Consider the following 18,379-nt stretch of genomic DNA (forward strand, 5'->3'; position numbering starts at 1 on the left):
TACGTGGCTGGGTGAACACTCCCAAAGTTTACTACCCTGGCGGGGCGCGATCCCTGGCCCACCCATATATGAAACGCACACTCTACCACTGTACCACAGAGGCTCCATATATATATATATATATATATATATATATATATATATATATATATATATATCTATATATATATATATATATATATATATATATATATATATATATATATATATATATATATACCGAGTAGGAACTGTGGCAACAAATTAGAGACTGAGATATTATAAACAACCTGATATCCATGAAGATCTTTACGTACAATGTAAGAAGCTTCACAGAAGATTAGAAACTTGATAACTTCATCCATCCATCATCCAATCCTACACTGCCCCAAGAGGAGCGTAGGAGCCTGGGGCTAGGTAGTTGGTCCCAACATTTAAGATGAGAGTGACCAGCCTCACTCATCCCTGAGTGGCAATACATAAGCAATCAACCCCAACCACCCCTTGGATATAAACCTTCACCAGCTCAATTCGATTGGATCGCAATAATTACCTACTATACCACCAGGCGCCAAAATGTGGTTACATGGTAACCACCCAGTGTAGTAAATGGTTTCCTGGTGTACAGGAAACAATTTAGCTTGTCACTCAGTGTAGAGTCACCCACAGGCAGAAGGAAGAGGAAAGAAGCAAGGAAGAAAGACAGAAGAGGGAGTGTAAAGTCACCCGTAGGCAGAATGACGAGGAAAGAATGAAGGAAAGAAAGACAGAAGAGGATGGAAGGAATGAAGGATGGAGGAAAGGAAAGCGCAGACACCCAACAGCAGCACTACATCGAGTGAGTGGATGGTGAGCGCCCCCACCTACCACATAACTTGATAACTTAATGACTGAATTGGAAAACATCAGTTCGGATATTGTAGGTTTGACTGAGATCCACAGAAAAGAAAAAGTAATTCAGCTCGAAGACAACAACCACCTATTTTACTAGAGAAAAGAAAATGGAAGAGTTAATGGGTTAGGATTTCTAATTAACATAAATCTTGCAGAAAACATTGTCAAATTCAGCAGTATATCTGACATAACACGCCGGCATATGACCCTGGCAGTTGTGCCGCCAGATTTTAATTATTTTCAGTCAATCAATCAATCAATCTGACATAACAGCATGGATTATAATTAGACTGTACAAAAAAATACACCCTGAAAGTCATCATCATCATCATCATCATCCGGACCTCCTTTCCCATCCTAGGGCAGGGTGAGGGGTAGCAATGTCCAGACAGCCCAGATTTCCCCAGTGCAATGGGCCACGCTTCCATTCACTCATCATTGAAGCCCCCGGAATCCTGAAAGTAATGTAAGTATATGTACCGACTTCTCAAAGCTCAGATGAAGAATTAAAAACATTCTATGATGACATCTCCCAGATTATGGAAGAAGAAAAGGCCAAATGGGATACTTCAATGCAAAAGTTGGCAAATAAACAAACGGAGAAGCATGTATGGAAAAATGTGGAGTTGGAGAACGGAATGAAAGAGAAGAAATGGTGGTAACATGAGAAAAATTAACACATTCCTTCACAAAAGAACCGAGAAAAAATAGACCTGGAGAAGTCCACATCAAGAAACAAAGAATGAAATCGACCTCACTATGGCAGATATGAACAACACGACCACAGATGTCACAGTTATCAACAAAGTAAATAGGGAAAGTGACCATAGAATGGTGGGTTGCACAGCCAGGTTCAATTTCAGAAGTGAAAAAAAAAAAAATAAATAAAGATATGCCCAGTAAAAGTAAATGAAAACAAAGCAGTCTTCCAGGTGGAAATAACGAACAGATTTCAGGCTCTAAGTAATCCTGAATTTGACATTGATGAGTTGAATGACAGACTAACGAAAGTGCTAAGGGATTCAGGGGAGGTAATAGGGAAACCTAATACAACCAAAGCCAAGGAGTATTTGGGAAAGACACTCGAGCTCATGAAAAATAGAAATGCAAGTAAAAGCAAAGAAAGATGAGACAGAACGAGCGGAATTAAATAGGAGACAAAGAGAAGAAAAAGGAAAAGCGTGGATAAGATCAAAGAAACCATCAAAAATGGAAAAAGTCTGTAACAGGTCCGATGTAAAATGGCACTAGGAAAGCAACAAATTATATCACTGAAAGACAGAAACGGTGAAGTCATTAAATGGAGAGATAAGATGATGAAGAGAGTTGAAGAATTTCACAAAGAACTGTATGCTTCAAAGACAGCAGTATGAATAGCTAACTTTTCAGTTGACACAAGTGCATTACCTGAGGTAAAGCCAAACAAATTAAACATATCTCTTAACAATACGAAAAGAGGGAAGGCTCCGGGAGAAGATGGAATAGTAGCATGTCTACTGTTGGATACTGCAGTGAAAGTATATAACAGGCTCACCCACCTATTTACTCAATGTATAAAAAAAGAAAATTGCCAAAACATGGTGTAATGCAATAGTTATTTTACTTTACAAAAAAGGCGACCTAAGAGATATTAGTAACTATCGACTTAATAGCTTATTATCAGTCATTTACAAACTCTTCACTAAAGTCCTTAAGAACAGAATAACAACAAGTTTGAAGGAAAACCAACCTCGTGAATAGGCCGGATTCCGAAGCAGTTATTCGACTACTGATCATCTACACAAAATTAATCAGCTAACTGAGAAAACTGTAGAATGTAATAAACTTCTGTGCTTAGGTTTTGTTGATTACAAAAAAGCTTTTGACTCAGTGGAGCACATAGCAATTATAAATTCATTGCGAAAACAAGGAGTAAATGAGAACATTGTAAAACTGCTCGAAAAACACAAATAAAGAGGTAACTGCTACAGTTATATTACATACAGCCTGGGAAAATTTTAAGATTGAGAAGGGCGTGCATCAGGGAGATACAATTTCACCAAAATTATTTACCGCAAGCCTAGAAAGTATTTTCAGAAAGCTAGACTGGGAGAACAAAGGAGTAAACATAGATGGAGAAAAGCTAAACCATTTCAGATTTGCAGATGACATTGTCCTAATCTCAGAAACAGCAGAGACATTGCAAGAAACGTTAAATGACCTGAAGAGAGAAAGTCTCAAAGTAGGGCTAAATATGAACCGGAATAAAACTAAAGTAACTAGCAGAAGTACCCAGCGTTGCCGGGACAAAAAGGCGAACACTAATCCTGTTAATTTTGTTTTAGTTCAGTCTTTCTTTCTCCTCCAGAACAACCATGTACCTCTTATTGTCACGAATCAAATTCGCGACATTTCCCTTTTGTAAAAAAACGAACTATTAGTGGAAAACTCACTGTGTATCGCTCAGTTAACCGTTTCTCTCTTCACCTCGGTGGTATACTTTTCAAAACATTCATCACTGTTTCAAAAGTGACCAATCTAATGCACGTCACTAAGTGCTGTACTGAGCGATACTATTGTTTCTTTATTGTTCGCCCCTGCTTGCCTTAACCGTTAGCCACGTCTTCTTCCGGTGGCCTATGCGTTCTACCACACGCATCGTTTGAATAGCAGTCCAGTGTTTGTTGTGACGGAGAGAGGTACTGTGCTCCAGAAGTGAGAGAGAGAGGTCAGCAGCACCCAGACTCCACTAGACTACAGTTCTCCAGTGCTCCCACCCTTCTTTGGGTGATACACCACATTCATTGACTAGTATTTCCTTTTTGTATTTTCCTAGGTTTAAGAGCTTAGTTAAGGTGTTTTCCCTAGGCGTAAGAATTTAGCTTGAGTGAGTGAGTGAGTACGATCTCTTTATTTGAATTCATTTGAAGTGTAACGTTAAATTTATTTTTGTAATCAATAAATTTAACAGTTCTTTTTCTTGAGCTTAATGTAATATAAAGTCGTGTTTCATTTCTCCATAATTAAGCTTATTTCCCATATAGCTCCTAGCTTGCATAAACGTTTTGCTATTCATAACTGGTACTTAGGCCAGTCTTGTGTATTAAGCTTAAAATCCGTTGTGCCTCCTAGGAGTTAAGCATCAGCAAGAACCTGATATTATTAATAGTATTAGTTATTTATTGTCAGGGGTGAAGTAGCTTTCTCCAGAGGCTAACAGTATTAATAAACAGCAATTGAGTGATTAGTCTGTGCTGTGTACTGTTGAGAAAGTTCATAAATTCTCGTTCTTAGAGAATCGTGCGAAGCAAGTCAGCGTAAAGTATTCGTTGCTTGATTTAGCGAGACAATCATTGTCCCTGCTCTTTAACATTTTTATCATTTAAAATAATATTTAGCATTTATTTTAAAAACCCCGCGGCAATTGGCGACCTCATTCCAGGATATTAACTCCTAGCTCTAAAGCTATTCACGAGATAATACTCACTCGTTCATATTTAGGTATTTATCATTAGAGTTTATAGGCACAAGTTTACTGGTGGTTACCGTTAATTTAGCAAGTGAATTTTGCTTTATTAATCAATAGAGTACTTAACTCTAGTTTATTCTTGGTAACGCCAGACGATTTTATTCGCTCCTGGGTAACCGTCGTACCCATTGTGTTAATTATTGAGTCTCCCCAGTTATTTGCATTTTTGCTTTATTCCTTTCCGGTTAACTAGATAAGACTGGTCACCACTAGCTTGTGTCTGTATTCTTTACTTGTGTTATTAGCATTCGTTTGCGAAGCAGTCAGTACTCAGTTTCGGCTTGCTCAGTAAATTAGCGACATGGCTACCACCATATTTTTACAGGAAGCCAAAGATATGGGTCTTTCAGACCCAACTGAAATTAAAGAGTACATACTCTCATGGCATAATATGGACCAGCAGTGCGAGAATGATGCCCATGAAGAGCGTAAGATTCAGCGCGAATACGAGCAAGAACAGCGTGAGGAACGCAAAAAGGAGCGCGAATACGAGCGAGAACAACGCGAATACGAGCGGGAACAACGTGAATATGAACGTGCCGAACGTGAGGCACGAGAAAAACATGAGCTTGAGGTTTTGAAGCTCAAGCGAGATTCCTTGGCTTCAGGCACATCTGCTGCAGCCAACCCAAGCTCCACTAGCGCTCTTCCTACACATGTCCTGGCGACCCCACGCATCAAGCTTCCTTCATACAAGGAAGGCGAGCGAATCGAGCCGTACATAGCTCGTTTTGAGGACATGGTAGACATGTATCAACTGGATGAGGCAGCTAAGCGGCTCCAATTTTTTAGTTTATTTGAGGGCCCTGCCCTCGATATTCTCCACAGAATTTGTGGAGACAATCTCACGTATGAGATGATGAAAGCTGCACTCACTAAGGCGTATGGTCTCACAGTAGACGACGCCAAAGTTCAGTTCATGCGAGCTCGTCTCCAAGACAAGGAGACAGCTGTCCAGTTCCTCGACCGTCTCACTGCTTACTAAGGTGATTGGATGGAGAAAGATGAAACTCCTTCCACGCGTGAGGGGATAATTGACCTTATGCTGCGTACACAACTAGAGAGGTCGTGGCCTGCTGAGCTCATAGCACAGCTTAAGATCTGCCAGGTGAAAGATGTCAGCCAAATGGCAGAGAAGGCTGACGCGTATTTTACTGCATACAGGTCTCAAACTCGTAAGCAAAACACCTGGAACAGAAAAGATACTGCCAAGTCTGGGAAATCATCTCAGACTGAACCCCAGCAACAAGGCCATTCTCAGAATAATGGCCAAGGTCCAAAACCCCAGTGGAAGGACCAGGGGCAAAATACTCAGAAACCTGAGTGGAAGAGGTACAACAAGTACCCTAACCAGCAGCAGTATCAGCCACGCAACCGACCGTCGGGACAAACTTTTTCACCACCAGCTCAAAAGAGGCAGGAAGCGAACGCAGCCTTCATTCCTTAGCACAGCACGGTGGTCATGTCCCTACCAGTATGGGTACTCCCCCACAGTTCACTAGTCCCACAGTGACAGTGAACCCCCCTCCACAGATGGTCAATGTTCCATCTCCACAGGCAGTGAGTACAAACCCTCAAGTATATAATTCTCAAGGCACAATGTTTGCCGCATCAATTCAGCAGCCTCATGAGTGGCTAGCTGCTTCCTCCACAGGCCCTCCCACAGGTGACAGTACCTTCCTTGTTCAGCCAGGGTTTGTGGGAGGCATTCCTGTGAAGGTCCTGAGAGATAATGGTTCCTCAGGTTGCTCTGTCAAGCAGAGTTTAGTTCGGCCTGAGCAGTACACAGGTCGACAGATCCATGCAAACCTTATTGATGGACCAGTGAGATTGTTCCCTGAGGCATGTATCCATGTGGCATCTCCATTTTATACTGGTACGACACTCGCAGTTGTCATGCCAGAACCTTTTTTTGACCTCATAGTAGGAAACATTTATGGTGTCAAGGATAGTTGCACTGAACATGACGCTACTCAGACTTCGGCTGCTGCGGTAACACGAGCCATGGCTGAGGCTCCAGACTGTGTCACCCCAGTGATCATTGAATCCCTGCAAGATCTGATGTGTAGTCAACTTGTTGTACAAGAACAACATTCTGACCCGACACTTGCTGCCGTGCGGAATAAACAAAAGGGTAGAGTGATTAAGTATTCACAGGGAGATCGAGCCAAGTTCCTTCGCAAACAAGGACGGCTCTACCGTGAGTCACGAACACCCGAGGGCGAGGTTCGACTGCAGTTTGTTGTTCCCGCCAAGTACCGCCTAGCAGTTTTACAATGGGGTCTTTGTTCAGCCTCAGGAGGTCACATGGGCAAAAGGAAGACCCAGGGCCATATCCGAGCTGACTTTTTCTGGCCAGGGATGGGACGAGACATAGACAGTTTCGTGCGCTCCTGCAGTGTGTGTCAAAGTAACACCACTAATCAAGGACATGTCCTTCCTGTGCCGTTTGTAACCACACCTGTAATCTCTGAGTCAGTTGAGAGACAGGATAGTGGTGAAGTGAGTGTAGACATGACGTCTCGCTTGTTGGCCCCACAGGATACAGTATGTCCAGGGCCTGTACATACATATTATGTACCGTAGGTTAAGGGGGAAGTTTGAGAGAGAACTTCGCAGAGGCGACTCGAGGCTATGGAAGACCCGAGTTTGCACAAGGATTCTCAGCTTCCCGATACTAATATAAGTACTGTAGGTTAAGGGGGAAGTGAGAACTCCGCAGAGGCGACTCGAGGCTATGGAAGACCCGAGTTTGCACAAGGATTCTCAGCTCCCCGATACTAATATAAGTACTGTAGGTTAAGGGGGAAGTGAGAACTCCGCAGAGGCGACTCGAGGCTATGGAAGACTCGAGTTTGCACAAGGATTCTCAGCTCCCCGATATTAATATAAGTACTGTAGGTTAAGGGGGATAATGGCGACCTCGAATGTACATCGTAGCACTGACTGCTAGGCAGAGAGTAATTGTAATATAATAAAATTTTTGTCTCATTGACATTTCTGATGCTCCACCTCAATTGATTTTGCAGGTACAGCAATGGGCGTAGCAGTTTTGCTGTGCGGGCCAGCTGATCATCTGCCGCACACTGCCGCCTCTTCTCCTCTGTCTTCATCGTCGCCATGTTATTAATATTTACTGTATCATTTTACATGTAGGTACAGTTACACTACAACTGTCACACCTACACCGTGTATTACATACACCACGCTACACAACAATTAGTTGTCAGTGTAAATGTAGCGAACTTTCGCTCAGTTTGACCTGAGTACAGGATTTTCACCGTCGTCACAGAGTTTTTTCCCTCAAGCTTGCTTCTATTAACGTAGATACGAGGTTTTTTCGCTCACTGGCGACTGCGACTTTCTCCTGTAGCAGGATAGCACACACACCACAGTGTGAATCTTGTGTGACTGAGTTAGGATGTGTGCATATATATATATATATCCACAAATTTTTTCCCATAAGGAAAAAATTCATTTTGTAGGGGCGTAATGTCACGAATCAAATTCGCGACATTTCCCTTTTGTGAAAAACACGAACTATTAGTGGAAAACTCACTGTGTATCGCTCAGTTAACCGTTTCTCTCTCCACTTCGGTGGTATACTTTTCAAAACATTCGTCACTGTTTCAAAAGTGACCAGTCTAATGCACGTCACTAAGTGCTGTACTGAGCGATACTAGTGTTTCTTTATTGTTTGCCCCTGCTTGCCTCAACCGTTAGCCACGCCTTCTTCCGGTGGCCTATGCATTCTACCACACGCATCGTTTGAATAGCAGTCCAGTGTTTGTTGTGACGGAGAGAGGTACTGTGCTCCAGAAGTGAGAGAGAGAGGTCAGCAGCACCCAGACTCCACTAGACTACAGTTCTCCAGTGCTCCCACCCTTCTTTGGGTGATACACCACATTCATTGACTAGTATTTCCTTTTTGTATTTTCCTAGGTTTAAGAGCTTAGTTAAGGTGTTTTCCCTAGGCGTAAGAATTTAGCTTGAGTGAGTGAGTGAGTACGATCTCTTTATTTGAATTCATTTGAAGTGTAACGTTAAATTTATTTTTGTAATCAATAAATTTAACAGTTCTTTTTCTTGAGCTTAATGTAATATAAAGTCGTGTTTCATTTCTCCATAATTAAGCTTATTTCCCATATAGCTCCTAGCTTGCATAAACGTTTTGCTATTCATAACTGGTACTTAGGCCAGTCTTGTGTATTAAGCTTAAAATCCGTTGTGCCTCCTAGGAGTTAAGCATCAGCAAGAACCTGATATTATTAATAGTATTAGTTATTTATTGTCAGGGGTGAAGTAACTTTCTCCAGAGGCTAACAGTATTAATAAACATCAATTGAGTGATTAGTCTCTCCTGTGTACTATTGAGAAAGTTTATAAATTCTCGTTCTTAGAGAATCGTGTGAAGCAAGTCAGCATAAAGTAATCGTTGCTTGATTTAGCAAGACAATCATTGTCCCTGCTCTTCAACATTATTATCATTTAAAATAATATTTAGCATTTATTTTAAAAACCCCGTGACACTTATGCTTTTGAAGAGGGATTATAAACGGTCCAGGAACTTTTTATATCAGCTTTGGCAGACTAACGCACAGTATTTGTGTGTGCTTGTTTACTATTGCCAGCGACCTTAAAGGACCTCTGTCAGGTGACCTCAAATGGCCTCGGAGGTCAACCTCACATAGCCTATGTCCGAACTGGAGGCCATGTGAGTCTCCATGCCAAAAATTGGCTTGCTGGGTCCAGTTGTTCAAACGTGGATTACCAGTGACCTCGAGTGGTCTCCGACCAGTGACCTCAAATGACCTCGGAGGTCAACATCACATAGCCTATGTCCGAATTGGAGGATATGTGAGTCTCCATGGCAAAAATTGGGCTGCAGGGGTGTCCTGCAGTGCCACGGCCAAAAAGATGGAGACTCTACTGGTGACCTCAAATGGCGCAGATCTGAATTTTGACCCCCTAAAACCATTCTTGGGTCATCCTGATTCAATATATATATATATATATATATATATATATATGGGTTTGGGGGTCTCTGGCCCGTGATTTGGACGTGATTTAAGGACAAACAATCAAACAAACAAACAATGCAGCTCTTTTATATACATAGATGTTCAATCTACATATACCAAAGAGTGTCATCAGAAGTTAAGGAAATTCTTGAAGAAGTTGAGGAGTACAATTACTTGGGGCAAATACTAAAATTAACGAAAGATCGTGATAGCAAAATGAAAAGACGCATTATAGTTGGATGGAAAGCGTATTTAAACATAGAGTCTTTATGAAAAGTAGCTTGCCAATATGTATGAAAGGAAAACTATATAACATACGTATAATTCCAGCTAGGACGTGCGGTTGTGAGACCTAGAAACTAACATATCGGTGGAAAGTAAACTAATCGTTCTCAGAGAGCAATAGAAAGGTCAGTGTTGGGAATATCTTTAAGAGACAGGAAAAGATCAACTTGGGTGAGAGAGCAGTCTAAAGGGAAAGACATTATAGAAGTTATAAAAGAACAGAAGTGGAGGTGGGCAGGCCATGTATCAAGAATAAGGGATAACTAATGGAGCAAGAGGCTGACTGACTAGACACCAAGAGATTGTAAGCGTTGCAGAGAAAGGCCAGACAGGAGATGGAGAGATGCGATAGAGAAATTTGCAGGGAAAACTAGCAGAGGTTTCCTTAGTCAAGAATTTATGGAGAAGGTTGGGGGAGGCCTTTGTTCAGCAGCGGACTTGTGATGGCTAATGATGATAGATAGATAGATAGACAGATATGTATACAGATAGATAGATAGACAGATATGTATATATAAAACAGACCATAGAGATAGATAGATAGATAAATAGACACACAGATAGACAGATAGATAGATAGATAGACATATGTATATATAATATATACCATATATATATATATATATATATATATATATATATATATATATATATATATTATACACACATACATACATATATATATATATATATATATATATATATATATATATATATATATATATATATATATATATATTCCATCCAGGATCAGGCTCCACTTACCCATCAGTTTCATAGTACTGTACAGGACCAGATATAACTCGTGGAGATAGCCTGTAATTTTAAAACTGTCTCACCTCCTACCATCTGCCAGATGATATTGACGATAGAAACGATAAGTGCATGACGCAGGGGCGCTGGTCTGCCTGCCTGTTTCCTGAGCTCTTGCACGAACTGCGTGGCCTGTGTGTGCACTGCCGCCACCAGTTTCGACTTGCCCATGCCCAGGTCCCGCAGCTGCCGCAGAGTGAACCGCCTGTTATTGTGCCAACGCAGACCATTGCTGGAAATAACTCCTGTGGAAGAGATACTGAAAGTTAAGGATGACATCTCATCAGCCTTGGAGACATTTTTGGATTAAATACAAATAAAAGGGGAGTTGGAGAGGAACAGCCATCCTATTCTACTTCCATTGAAGTGATGGAACCCGAAGCTTGGGTACTGTAGCCCAGCAAATTACAGGTAGTTGACCATCCTACTGCCTTTGACGGCTTTATATGATCAGAAAAACTCCAGTCACCTCTTTTGGGATCAAACCGATGTAAAGCTGTCATTCTGAGTATGGCGTTCTATCGAATACACCCCCAGAGATAAATGTCACATATCCTCTGACACGCCAACACTAACTTGTTCTTACTGCTGAGTGTGACTGTCTCAACAAACTAATGGATGGTCCATATATTTACCCCTTCTCCTCTTGGTTTACGTATGATGTGGGGATGCCTCAGTGAGCGTTATCAATATCTACCCTGCATTGCTTTGTGCTTCCCTTAATCCTTTTCTTGCTTTATGGCGTCTGTTTTGTTTCTTTACGTTCACTGGTTGTTTGGCTGATAAAATTCATGAAGAAACCGAAATGTCTGCCATACTCACACCAGCAGATTGAGCCACAGCAGATCACCACAGCTAGGGCGCAATATACGGACCATTTCATTAGGAGTCATCATTATCATCTAGACCTCCTTTCCCACCCTAGGGCAGGGTGAGGAGTAGCAACGTCCAGACAGCCCAAATTTGCCCAGTGCAATGGACAACGCTTCCATTCCCTTACCATTCACGCCCCCGGAATCCTAGATGTATATGATACGCTAAGAACATTCACCACTTACCGTAGCTTCACATAAAGCTATCCGATTGAGTCAGTCCGGACGCAGTCACGTTAAAAAAGGGTGCCAAATCCCTGATCATACGCTTCTCCTCACAATACTCATCCACCCAGCTCGATCTCTTGTCAGTCCCCTAGTCTCACTGACTTCTAAACCTCTCCTCACACACTCATCCACCATATCTCTCCACCTTCTCCTTGGCCTACCTTGCCTCCCCCCACTTCAAATTCGCTCCAATATGCCTTTTTCACCACTTGTTATCCATTCTCTCCACATGACCATATCATCTCAGTACACTCTCTTCGGTTTTGGTGTCCACAAACTTCCTCACTCCACATCTTTCATGAGTCATACTATTTCGTATCCTGTCCACTCTCTGTACTCCCCATACATTCCACAGCAATCCCATTCCCACTGCTCTTACTCCTGACTTTTCATTTTTATGCCACACCATAGTCTTACTTTCATATATTAAAGTTGGCGCTAACACTCCTTCATGTAAGCCTCGTGCAGCTGCAACACTCAAGCCCCTGTTTCTTATCAAGGCCTTCATTGCATCAGCTACTTTCCCTCCTTGTGTCATTCCACTTTCCACTTCTTTTGCACATTTTCCTTTTTTCTATCTCTGTACCCAGGTATCTGAAGTATCTCACCAGTTCCAGTCTCTCTCCATTCACTGTAATATCACTCTGGGAGCCACCTTCTCTCTCAATAACCATCTCTTTACTCTTTTTTAAATTTACTTTCAAGGCACGACGCTGACAGACATCAGCAAAACTCCTCACTAGTCTACCAAGTTCTTGTCCGGCATTTGCAAGTAGTACTGCATCATCAGCATACAATAAATTTGAGATATTCCATCCATCACGATTCATTACCAACGCCATCCCCCTCTCCGTTACTCGTATTTTTACTTCTTCATATACATACATTGAACAACCATGGGGACATCACAACCTTGTCGCACGCCTACACCGATCGTGAACCAGTCACTTAGATGCCCAAGTACCCTTACATATGCTTCACTACAATCATAAAAACCATTGATGGGACCTATAGCAGCTTACCCTCTACACCTTACAAGCGCAAGACCTTCCACAATCCTTCTCTGTCTATACTGTCGTATGCTTTTTCCAGATCCATAAGTGCCATAAACACCTTGTAGTCTTTCTCGCAAACTTTCTCCACTATTTGTCTTCATGTAAAGTAACATATCCTGTTCTCTGTTGTTTGTTCACAATCTTCATTTTCTGATATAAATCATCTGTGTTTCTTGGTAATAAGTAATACAAATGCTAGCGCCATGCAGGGGACGTGAAGCCACGACAGAGTTGGTGGTCAAAACACTTCATAAGATGACAGAACATTAACGAGCAAAGTGGAGTGTCAGTTACTGGAACCCCGCAAAGTTTCGCTAAAAACGTTTTTTCTTACGGTTCGCAGTTTTTTGCGTATGTGCAGTCCCGGACAAACCAATCTACAATAGTCAAGGTGGAGGGCGCGTGTTGCTTTCCGCCTTTTCTGGACGGTGGGTTGTTGTCTGGTCATGTCCATAGCATGCAGACTTGAGCCGGTTAACTGTGGAGTTTTGATGTCTTTATTTTTCACTGTCACGGGGAAGGAATCATTGTTTTCTGTAATGAATTTACAAAATGTTTAATTATTCTTGCTTTACGTTGATTGACTAGTAGCACAGATAAAAATGAAGAGACCATAACATTCGCTACATTATTGAGGCGTCATTCGATGTGTCTTTAAATTTTTGAGTTTGTGATATTCAGTCTGATTCACCCAAGCTGTTTACTTCCTCATAACGGTAGATTAATTGCTAACGCAAGAATTAACGAGATAATTTGGTGCTCAACATTTCTCTATCACCTTCCATTAGAATGACCCTATACGGTGTACCACATGTAACCTCGGCTTCGTCCCGACAGTCATGGTGTTATGGATGACGTGTTGATAGTAAGTCTGACAATCGAGCTACCAGACGACTACTCGTACAGAACGTCAACATAATATGCAAGCAAGACATAACATCACTGAATCGAAAGGAAGGTGGCTGGACATGCCCCTGAATTACTATTTTAGTGATATATATATATATATATATATATATATATATATATATATATACACGAGGTATATGTTGATAATTTGTATTTTCTTCCGTAACTGAAAAAAATACCATTGTGAATTTGAAGAAACATAGCTGGACTGGTTTACTGGTCAGGTGGTAGTTTGTGCTGCGGTGATGGTCAGACAGCTGGTCTGGGGCTGGTCCTTGGAGGTACCGTACGAGTACTCATGCCGTACAGCTACAGGATGTCATTGAAAGGACCTGATGCCATAATAAGATTTTAGGTGACAATTATTTAATTAGTAATCGCGCGCATAGCTTGTGTGAAACGATGTGTAACTTTTGATGAGTAAATATTTACTCATAGTGAAGACAACATTAGATAGATAACCTACTGTCACCTAAAACTGGTACAGTACTTGGACGCTTTGACCTGGCATTTGTTTCCCTAATGAGTGGTTATGTGTCCTAGATCTGTTGTGGTATTCTACAGGGTACCGAGAAACTCTCTCCATCCCCCCAAGTAAACACTCCTGTTAGGAGACTGGATTAGCATACAGCTAATCCTACTTTGGTTGGTAAAAGAAGGGCCGGAGGAGGCGGCCGTCCCCTCTTTTAGGGTCTTGAAATTGTATGGGGCTACATAAATCATAATAAATCTTTAAAAATATAAAAATAGATAAATAAATAAATCACTTGAGAGAGAGAGAGAGAGAGAGAGAGAGAGAGAGAGAGAGAGAGAATCGTGGTGAGTCAGCGTTATGCAGACATAATTCTGAATCGGTTCTCAAAAAGAAAAGCAAGAAGACTTAATCTCCTTTTATGAACATACATTACTGTCATGGCATGCAAAATTACTGATAGCGTATATATTTAACTAGAACTGATTTTTTTTTTCTTTTCTTTCATTTTAGTTGATACAGCGGTTATGGAGTACCAGTATGAATGAAACTACATTTATTTGTCTGAGTTCCACAGTATCTTTTGTTTTTGGTAACCAGTGTTTGCCTCTAGTTAACTTAATCAGAACTATGATTTATTAAGTAATATTCTGTTCAAAGTATGAAAACGATCAGCTCGAATGAGTGCTAGAGCTTTTATTACCAGTGATCAAAGTACAAATCAGGTATATATATATATATATATATATATATATATATATATACTTCTCAAATATATATATATATATATATATATATATATATATATATATATATATATATATATATATATATATATATATATTCATCATCCAGTCCTACATTGCCCGATGAGGAGCGTAGGAGCCCGAGGCTAGGCAGTTGGTCCCGACATTTAAGTTGAGAGTGACCAGCCTCACTCATCTCTGAGAGGCATTACATGAGAAATCAACCCCAACCATCCCTTGGATGTAAACTTTCATTGGCTCAATCCGATTGGAGAGCAATAATTACCCACTAAACCACCAGGCGCCAAAATTTGGTTATATGCTTACCACCCAGCGTAGTAAATGGTTTCCTGGTGCACAGGAAACCATTTGGCTTGTCACTCAGTGTAGAGTCACCCACAAGCTGAAGGAAGTGGAAAGAATGAAGGAAAGAAAGACAGAAGAGGGAGAGTAAAGTCACCCGTAGGCAGAAGGACAAGGAAAGAATGAAGGAAAGAAACACAGTAGAGAATGGAAGGAAAGAAGGATGGAGAGGAAAGGGCAGACACCCGAGAGCAGCAGTACATCGAGTGAGTGGATGGTGAGCGCCCTCACCTACCACAGTATATATATATATATATACCATCCACTCACTCGATGTACTGCTGCTCTCGGGTGTCTGCCCTTTCCTCTCCATCCTTCTTTCCTTCCATTCTCTACTGTGTTTCTTTCCTTCATTCTTTCCTTGTCCTTCTGCCTACTGGTGACTTTACTCTCCCTCTTCTGTCTTTCTTTCCTTCATTCTTTCCACTTCCTTCAGCTTGTGGGTGACTCTACACTGAGTGACAAGCCAAATGGTTTCCTGTGCACCAGGAAACCATTTACTACGCTGGGTGGTAAGCATATAACCAAATTTTGGCGCCTGGTGGTTTAGTGGGTAATTATTGCTCTCCAATCGGATTGAGCCGGTGAATGTTTACATCGAAGGGATGGTTGGGGTTGATTTCTCATGTAATGCCTCTCAGAGATGAGTGAGGCTGGTCACTCTCAACTTAAATGTTGGGACCAACTGCCTAGCCTCGGGCTCCTACGCTCCTCATTGGGCAATGTAGGACTGGATGATGAATATATATATATATATATATATATATATATATATATATATATATATATATATATTTGAGAAGTAGACTGTAGCACCAGTCGAATAGGGCAGTACTCCCAAGGTGGATGGAAAGCTGATGACAGGGAGAGCTGGAGCTCCCTTTTCATCAGCCCTCGGGACTAGGTCCCGACCATCCCCCTTTGCTGAACTTTTTCAGTGTCTCAGTAACACAGAGAGTAGGCCAGCATGCTCTCAAATACAAGTTTCTCTAACTATCAACACCAAGCTACATGCACAGTACACACCACACTTCCTTTTCAAAATTAAAAAATGGCGTCGAATAACATAGCCTCGGAGTCCCCAGGGGAAGAGGACCACAAATGCCCCCACCTTCTACCCCTTTCCCGGTGACGACTCAGGATGCCTGGAATCACTGTCTAGCTCTCTTCTTCTTCATTTCTGCAACATTCGTGGCCTTTCCTCAAACTTTTACCCTGTTAAGCACCACCTCTCCTCTAAACCCCATTTTCTTTTTCTAACTGAGACTCAGCTGTCTGAGGTAACTGACAGCAGACCCTTTTCTGTATTCTCCTACTTTCTCTATACTCATTTCAAAGCCAAAGGTGGCTGTTGTGTATATATACGCAACAACTTATCTTGCTCTCGTGTCCCTAAACTCGATTATTCTGAATTCTCTACACTCTGGCTTTGGCTTTCCTGTCATTCTCTGACTAAATATATCTACACTGTTTATTTATCTCCTAATTCTATTATCAAAAATTCTTTGACTATCTTACTTCTACGATGGAACACATTCTATCCATTTCCCCTTTCTCTGAAATCTCCATTCTAGGAGATTTCGTTCAACACCACCTTTGGCTCTCCTCTCCTTTCACTAATCCACCTGGTGAACAAGCCTACACAATTTCTATCCTTAATGACCTAGAGCAGCTTGTACAGCACCCTACCTGTATCCCTGACCGCCTTGACCTCTACCTTACAACTAATTCTTCTGCTTACACTGTTAATCTTTTCTCTCCATTGGGCTCCTCCAATCACAACCTTATCACCTTAACCTGTCCTATCACTCAGGTACGGCCTGCGGACCCTTCAAAGAAATGTCATCTGTGGCACTTTGAAGCTGCGGATTGGGAGGCCCTCAGGCAGTACTTCTTTGATTTTCCCTGGAATGATTATTGCTTCCATGGCCGGGAGCCATCTGAGTGTGCCTTGCGCATTACGGAGGTTATTCTCTCGGGCATGGAAACATACATTCCTTTCTCATATCCTTTGACTAGTGCACGAAACCCTTGGTTTAATAATGCTTGTTCTAATGCTGTCCACAACAAGGAGAGGGCCTATAAAAGGTACCGGAGCCAACCCACCCCTGAATCACATCTTTTATACGTTTCTGCCCGGAATCATGCTATGTCTGTTCTTCGCTCTGCTAAAAATAATTTCATCCGTACTAAATGCTCTCAGATGTCTAACTTGAATTCTTCCCGCTCCTTCTGGCATCTTGCCAAAAACCTTTCTAACAACTTTACCTCATCATCCTTCCCTCCTCTTTTCTACTCTGATGGCTCTGTAGCTATTTCTTCTACTGATAAAGCAGATCTCTTCACTCAGACTTTCTCCTCCAATTCCACCTTAGACGATTCCTGTGCTATTCCACCATCACTTCCCCCCTCTGACTTCCTCATGGCTGACATTAAAATTTCTTCGGCTGATATATTTTCTGCCATCACAGGCCTCAATACTAATAAGGCATATGGGCCTGATGGAGTCCCTCCTGTTGTTGTCAAGAACTGTGCTTCTCTGCTTACACCCTGCCTAGGCAAACTCTTTCGCCTTTGTCTATCAACTTGTACCTTTCCTTCTTGCTGGAAGTTTGCTCTCATTCAGCCAGTCCCAACCCTCTAACTATAGTCCAATTGCTTTAACATCCTGTATGTCAAAAGTTTTCGAGTCTATTCTTAATAGAAAAATTTTAAAGCATCTTTCCCATCACAACCTTTTCTCTGATCGTCAGTATGGGTTCCGTCAGGGGCACTCCACTAGCGATCTTCTCACCTACCTTTCAGACTCCTGGCCATCCTCCTTTCGGGACTTTGGCGAAAGCTTTGCCATTGCATTTGACATCTCAAAAGCTTTTGATCGAATCTGGCATAAATATTTAATTTCCAAACTGCCCTCTTACTGTTTCTATCCTTCTATCTGTCCCTTCATCTCTAGCTTCCTTTCTGGTCGTTCTGTAGCCGCTGTTGTAGACGGCCATTGTTCTTCTCCTAGATCTATTAACAGTGGTGTTCCTCAGGGCTCTGTCCTATCACCAACTCTCTTCTTTTTATTCATCAGTGATCTTCTAACCTGTACATCTAACCCTATCCACTCATACGCTGATGATTCCACCCTTCACCTTTCCATTCGATTCCTGCAACGTCCATCTCAGCAGTTACTTCAACAAACAAGGGACGAGGCTATGGCACACCTAATGTCTGACTTGGCTCCTA

General features: G+C 41.7%; 1 protein-coding gene across 1 annotated transcript in view; it reads right to left on the reverse strand.

The window, feature by feature from the left end:
* The window catches only part of LOC145398650 (cytochrome P450 2L1-like), a 227,856-nt gene that overhangs the window by 171,553 nt on the left and 37,924 nt on the right, over nucleotides 1–18,379 (reverse strand). Inside the window, exon 4 of the mRNA XM_080271457.1 lies at nucleotides 10,527–10,745. Coding sequence (XP_080127583.1) covers nucleotides 10,527–10,745 — 219 coding nt within the window. The remainder of the gene's footprint in view (nucleotides 1–10,526; nucleotides 10,746–18,379) is intronic.

The sequence above is a fragment of the Coenobita brevimanus genome, chromosome 46, assembly GCF_032717465.1.
Source record: "Coenobita brevimanus isolate Jiangsu-jjx chromosome 46, ASM3271746v2, whole genome shotgun sequence".
In the NCBI taxonomy this organism is placed as follows: Eukaryota; Metazoa; Arthropoda; class Malacostraca; order Decapoda; family Coenobitidae; genus Coenobita; species Coenobita brevimanus.